Genomic DNA, 6,747 nt, shown 5'->3' on the forward strand with positions numbered 1-6,747 from the left:
AATCTAATCATGATGAAAACGTATGATTGCATTGACAAATAAAATGAATGGAGAATGTAATGGTAATCAGCTAATCATCATCTTGTATTATGAGGTAGTTTAGAATCTAACATCATCTTATTAAAAATTAAGTTATTATTTACATACTAAGACATTCTTCATCAAAATAATTTAAGTAAACTGTATTATTGAAGCATATATCATATGGCATTCTTTGCTAAAGCTAAAATGCCAATAATTTAGGCGCGTACGATCATTATTGATTGTCCTCCTAATATTTGAAATACTAGAAGGAATTCTTATATTTCAAATGTCAATGATACTTAAAAAATTCTTATGACAACCCAAACTTACTCATTCCCGTCTTAGCTAGCTATCTGGTTGTTCTACTCTTACCAACTGCCTAAACAAGTTGCATTCGCTGTTAAGCACTTAAGCTATATGGATAATGGGTGTTCATCCTGGCAGATAGACAAGTCCCACGTCTTTCAGCTTTGACACACTCGCAAATTCGCAATACATTCCGAAATTTTACAAAATGAAATTATTTGAAATTTGAATCGGATTCGAGTTAGCAAACTGCATCAGAAGAAGTAAATAAAATCATACACCATTAAACTATTAATTCTCAGTACATACACTTCTTAGTTCTTACATACTTATATAATGATTTTTAACTTAAGCTTTCCTTAGTATTATCAGTATGCAGTCTTTTGAAGGAAGCATCAATATTTTCAGTATGTAACTCTAACCCCTTGGTATCTAAGTATTTCACCAATAAGTTCTCCTTTACCTGACCCAACATACCTTCCACATATATCACCATCTCTGATAAACACGAACGTCGGAACTTCGACAACTTCCATATCTTTCAAGAATTGCATACAACTATCATTTTCATCTCCGTTCATCCTTGCAAAAACTACAGTGTCCCCCATTTGCCGTGATAATTTCAAGACCGTCGGGTATACCTTAACACATGGTCCACAATGTTTTAACCCTACATCAAGAACAAGCAGCTTGCCATCAGCTTTATGTTCTTGAATCAGATTTTCGACATCTTCTCTTGAGTGTAATTGAATTACAGCTGAATGATTGTCTCCATAGTATAACACATCTCCCATGAGTTCATCAGGACCGATTCCTTCTTCTTCATGGATTTTCTCCATACTTTTGTAAAAACTGAAGTGTGGAACTTTTTCAATCTTTTCTCTTTCACAAAGCGCTTTTGTTTTCTCATTTTCATCGCCCATTACTAGAACAAACTCAACGTCGTTACATGTTCTACTCAAATCCACCATGAAAGGGTATATTTTACGACTATTTTTACTATGACTTGCCGCGAATTCTACTACCACGAGCTTGTCTTTCGCTGCCTGAAGAGCAACATCGAATTCCTCAATACTATGAACATGTTGAACTCTCTCATCAGTACTTTTTCCTTTCTTGGAAGTGGCTGCCGAAGTTGCTTTTGTGATGAACTTCTTGTGACTAGTCTGTAGTGTTGTTGTTGGCAATGGTTTGTGTAGTGTAGGAAAAAGAGAAAGAGTGCTTGAAGTGCGGTAAGGAGAGGAAAAGGGGTCTGCTTTTACAGTAGAAGGATGTTGTTTAAATAAGAAGTTCTTTAGTGTAGTAGTGGTAGCCATGAAATATGGAGTTAAAAGAGTATTAGAAATTGAGTTGAAGAGAGAGTTCTCAGATAATGCAGCTTCTGATATCCAGAGAGACCTATACAAATATAGCCGAAAGAGATGAAACTGTGGATATTCTGCTTGCTTTTGATTTTTTTCAATGATCAAAAAGCATATCCACTTATTTGCTCTGTGGCTCATAATAATCCACAGCCTGTTTTGGACCTACATAGTATAGTGGAAAAAATCATTCCTCTGCTTTGACAGTGCTACTTCCAATGGGCTTTGTGACCAGGTTTATATTGGGTTTAATGACACTCTCTATATTCTCTAATCACGAACCTAACACTAACACCCTAAGGCTGGGTCTAACCATCTCCAAGATCCAAGATAAAGCACTGTGGAAGTGTCGTTTATCCCGCTATAATTGTCTTGCTTCCCAGAGAGTACTGCGTGTGGTTTGGATCCAAGATGGAAATAACCCGGGCACGTGATTTGAAATTACGTGTGGGAAAAACAAGATACGCGATTACAAACTACGTACCAAAGAATATTCTAGGAAAATATTCTTTCCCACACGGTTGCTAACAGCGCGCCACGCTGAGTCAATACACGTTGACTGGTCAATAAGGTTTGTCTTTTTCTCTCTCCTCTGTTTTGCTCTATGCATGTTGTATCGTTTCGGGCACCAAGAAGCCAAATGACAATTAACAAATGCAGTCTGTTTAATTTCCTGGTGGTAACTCCGCATTGGTTTTATTAATCGACGTACAAGAGCTGTTTTGTTGGCTTTGCAAAATTGTGAGCTCGATCTTCCAACTTAGATAAACTCGATGCCTTGTCTTTTTTCGCTATCTCTTTCTTTTCTGTTTTGCCGTATGCATGTTGGGTATACCGTTTCCTGCACCAAGAAAGCCAATTGACAATTAACTAATGGTGTTTGTTTAATTTCTTCTTAGTAACTCGCTAATCAGCAACTAAAATCAATGAAAATTACTTGCACCAAAGCTTAGATTATAACGAATGAAGACCAGTTGTCTTTGGAATTACCATCACACACCTTTTTCAGTGACTGACTCCTCTATTCAATTTCCCAACTAACTCGATCGGCAGATTTTGCTTCTATTCAGATAAAAAGATAAACATTAATGGTCATTTAATTACCGGAAGATATGAACAATAACAGTGGACCGGTCAACACGGTCAATACGCAGTTAGAAACAGCGCATTTGAATTTTCCAATGAAACGTTGTTTCTAAGTGCGTGCCGCGCGTCTTCAAACAGCGTATCTACTAGGAATCTTGGATTCCCACTACGTCCAGGCGATGATTTTTGATGACGTGGATCCAGTGAGAAACTTGAATCTTGAATTACGATTAGACCCAGCCTAATACAGCGACTTAAATAAAACTAAGGACAATCTGCAGTACACAAATCAGGAATGCAGCACCCCTGATTTAGCAGTGGTAAGTCGAACATAATATAAGCAATGATCGGAACTTTATTGACACCTAGGACTATCACCACAATTGGCTTCAGGGTGAGAAAATAATTCTGCAGTTAAATGTGCTAGGAAGGAGAGAGCAATCTGGGGATTGCACTACATTATGAGAAATTACTATTGGATGACCATAGCAGTCCCAGTTAAAAATCCCATACTACTAGGACTGCAGTGGCCAAGTAAAATGGCACCAATGGAAGCTAGTCCTCACAGGGAGATTCAAGTTGGATAAGTACATGCAACAATTACTCCTCCAGCTATTCCGTTTGGATCTACTAGATGAAAGTGTTCTAAACTAAATTATGATTTCTGAAGTGTTCAAGAAGTAATCATGAGATACTATGAGGAAATAACTCCATTGTAGCAACTCTGCGGCCCTTGGTAAAGCATCAATGTATCTTCCACAAAGCTTCAGCATGTGATGATGTCCAGGTTCATCTCTCCAACAGTGAATTCATAAAAGAAGGAACAATAAACTTTCCTATGAATGTTTTTTTTCTTCATGTGGAATTACTGGGGAAATTGATTAAACAAATGCATTTGCAGAAATCCCTAGACACTTTAACATTTGAATTACTGTATATTATAGTACATCATGTCATCCACCACTAAAAACATATACTGGTGGTGAGGATCACTACGGACTAGGGTCTCTTACTTTATTAATATCTTTTTTACATTTCCTAGAGCCAAAAACAAAACCAGAAAATTTATTAGGAGGTTTCACATGCAACTTCAAGAAGAAGAAAATAGCAAGAAAGTGATAATTGATTGTTATTATCCCTATGCTTAGATAAAGTAAGTGCGTCTGTTGTGATTTGGTTTTGTGTTTATGTCAATTAGATGGAGAAGAAAACAGATGCAAGAAACAAAAGCTTATGCAACAGGCTGGCATATATTACAAAAACTTGCAGTAAAAAAAGATCTCTCTTTTACATCAACAAGTAAAACAAACCAGTCCTTACCACTGGAGTCAGACAAGATTGGAGAACCTACCAGGAACAAGATTTCAAGCTTTGTGTTTTTGTTTTCTTGTGGATCTAAGACTCTACACTATGAGTTAAGAAATGGTAGTACGTCTTCAGATTTAGCTCCCAAAATTGCTAACTAGTTCAAGAAATAGCATTTGTTGCTAACTAGGCCACAAATTGCTTACTTCGCTATATGCCTATATCCATCATATGGCGTTCTACAGGTGGACACTACTCATCTGTAATCATACTGATTCCCATCCTATCTAGAACAAGCATTTGATAGACAGGATGCTCTCCTTTTTAAGTCCTCTGCGCATCTCATGGGAATATTTGTTTCTTTTGGTACCAAGCAGAAACATCTCCTTTATTGGATATCAGTTCATAACTTCATACTACACAAACCACCTGCCTCAGTAGAATAATAACTGATTCACTTCACTACATGCATAACATGAAGAAGTATACGAAAATTGAAATTTAGAAACAGAGCAAATTATGAATATAAGTACCAAATTTTTCTAAGCAATAGACTGGATTAGTAATTTGTTGGCCTACAAGGACAATTTCGTTTGTTTTTCATAATTATAACAACACTATTAGTTCTTCTACAAAAGAAAAGGTCTGAAAAGTTAACAGTCTTACAGTGATGCTGATAATAACAATGAGAAGCAAAACCAATTATAATTAAACTCCAAGAAAATTAAAATTAAGACTAACTAAAAGCCACAATTCAGATCTATTCTCCTCCTCCAAACCCACTACTACCCCTAATCAAAAGCCACAATCTAACCCACATAAATTCATCCATTAAAAGAACTAGATCTGAAGACATTATAACTAATAATATAAATAAGAGAAAGAAAAAAACCTAAAAGGAGTAGAAATTTTGAAATTAAGATTGGTACCTCTCCTCCCTCCTGCTGAACTATGTTTCTGATGACCTTCTTTCTCTAATTAGAAACTGGTTTTCTACAGAGAATCATATGCATTGGTGAAAAAATCCCAGTTTCACCACCTTTAGTTAAGTAATCAGCAGTTACAAACAACATCTCATGAACATCAACAGTTCCTTTAGGAGCAATCCCCAAAGCAGAAAGCACAGTAACCACCAAATGATTCCTCCAGTAAGCAAATCTGCCCATTTTCAACCTTGTCCACCATGGATTTGATGGTGGTCTAGCTAAATCTCTCTCTTTCACAATTTCAAACCCAACTTTTTTAGCGATTTTAGAAATCTCATCATAACTTCTTAACCCAGGTAAAGCATCACCTCTTTCAATTCCTTGAATGATTTCAACATGTTCAGAATTTTCCCCAACGTACTTATCAGTTGTTACCCATTCATAAGATACATACATAGATCCACGTTTTAAAACCCTAAATATCTCAGAATAAACTTCTTCAAGTTTAGGAGCATGGCATGTAGCTTCAATTGAATAAGCACCATCAAAAGTGTTATCTCCAAATGGCATTTTAAGAAAATTACCACAAACAACTTCACATAATGAATCCAACCCAGCTTTCTGATTATGAGCCTTGGCTCTCTTAACTTGATATTCATTAATAGTAATACCAACAACATTAGCTTTAGAATGAGAAGCAATAGCTCTCATTGGACCACCAACACCACATCCAACATCTAATATTTTATCACCAGATTTAACATTGATTAGATCTACAGCCATTTCTTCATGTAATCTTGTTGCATCTTTATGTGATTTCCCAGGAATTGAAGGACTAAAATGAAAAGACTGACCCCAACCCCATTCATAAATATCAGTAACAAGATTATAAAAAGTATCGACAAAAGCAGGCACTTTATCAGGTTTTTCAATTTCTTTAGGACGTAAGAAAAATGACCAGTATTGTTTATACTTATCTTCAACTTTTTCTCTTGATATTGATCCTCCTGATAGATCTATACCTCTTTTTCCTTTCACTTCTGCTGATCCAAAACCACAAACGAACCAGTATAATCCTCCAGCGATTATGAAACCAGCAGTACAGATTAGAGTTACTGAATCCATTTTTTTATGAAGATGAAAGAGAAAACTGGATGAAGATGAAGCGAAGAACCAGAGTTCTTTGTTGAGACAGAGAAACAGAAACAATAGGCAGACTGTTAAATAAGTACACCACTGTTTGGTTACCTTTTACCAGTATGTCTTTTTGATTTCGTACTTGACGTTTTCTTTTAAGCAAGTTACAACTTCCTGTCTTTACAAGACACGTATGTTTTCTTTTGGATCTTCCTTGAGATTTGTGCAGCAGGATTTAGGTTTTTCTCTGTCTATGACTCGATTTGCTAATATACGCCGATAGCTATGTGATCTATGATCTGCAAGATTTACGTTATATTCTTTGGTTTCTTTGTTTATCGGCATTTATATGCGTTACGTTTTTTACACGGTTTCCGTTATGGAATTTGAAGAGATGATTTGCAATCCACAATTAAACGTGCGTGAATTAAACTCGACTATGTGATTCATGGAGATTTAACGTCGGTATGATTTTGATTGTTTCATATTGGGAGGTGTCAATGACCATTGTTATGACTTAGAGGTTTGATCTCAAGTGGGACCACCGATTGGCGCCAAAGTCGCATGATAGAGGCGCGTCTTTCGGTTTTTCAAAAAGATAC

General features: G+C 36.2%; 2 protein-coding genes across 3 annotated transcripts; both read right to left on the reverse strand.

The window, feature by feature from the left end:
- Positions 1–584: 584 nt before the first annotated feature.
- LOC113356949 (thioredoxin-like protein CDSP32, chloroplastic) lies at positions 585–1,768 on the reverse strand. Its single transcript, XM_026600185.1, has one exon. The coding sequence runs from the start codon at positions 1,644–1,646 to the stop codon at positions 735–737; it is 912 nt and encodes a 303-aa protein (XP_026455970.1). The 5' UTR covers positions 1,647–1,768; the 3' UTR covers positions 585–734.
- A 2,652-nt stretch (positions 1,769–4,420) lies between these two features.
- LOC113356950 (24-methylenesterol C-methyltransferase 2-like) lies at positions 4,421–6,229 on the reverse strand. Of its 2 annotated transcripts, none has more exons than XM_026600186.1 (2): positions 5,012–6,229; positions 4,421–4,511 (listed from the first exon to the last, which is right to left on the reverse strand). In XM_026600186.1, exon 1 carries the CDS (start codon positions 6,131–6,133, stop codon positions 5,057–5,059), a length of 1,077 nt encoding a protein of 358 aa, XP_026455971.1. In that variant the 5' UTR covers positions 6,134–6,229; the 3' UTR covers positions 4,421–4,511; positions 5,012–5,056. The 2 variants fall into 2 exon arrangements, with proteins under 2 accessions (XP_026455971.1, XP_026455972.1); XM_026600187.1 differs by having other exon boundaries at positions 4,421–4,544.
- Positions 6,230–6,747: the final 518 nt, after the last annotated feature.

Source organism: Papaver somniferum, chromosome 3, assembly GCF_003573695.1.
Source record: "Papaver somniferum cultivar HN1 chromosome 3, ASM357369v1, whole genome shotgun sequence".
In the NCBI taxonomy this organism is placed as follows: domain Eukaryota; kingdom Viridiplantae; phylum Streptophyta; class Magnoliopsida; order Ranunculales; family Papaveraceae; genus Papaver; species Papaver somniferum.

Bases quoted from the DNA above. Each gene is read 5' to 3' on its own strand.
- LOC113356949 (XM_026600185.1), bottom strand. From the start codon at position 1,646: ATGGCTACCACTACTACACTAAAGAACTTCTTATTTAAACAACATCCT.
- LOC113356950 (XM_026600186.1), bottom strand. From the start codon at position 6,133: ATGGATTCAGTAACTCTAATCTGTACTGCTGGTTTCATAATCGCTGGA.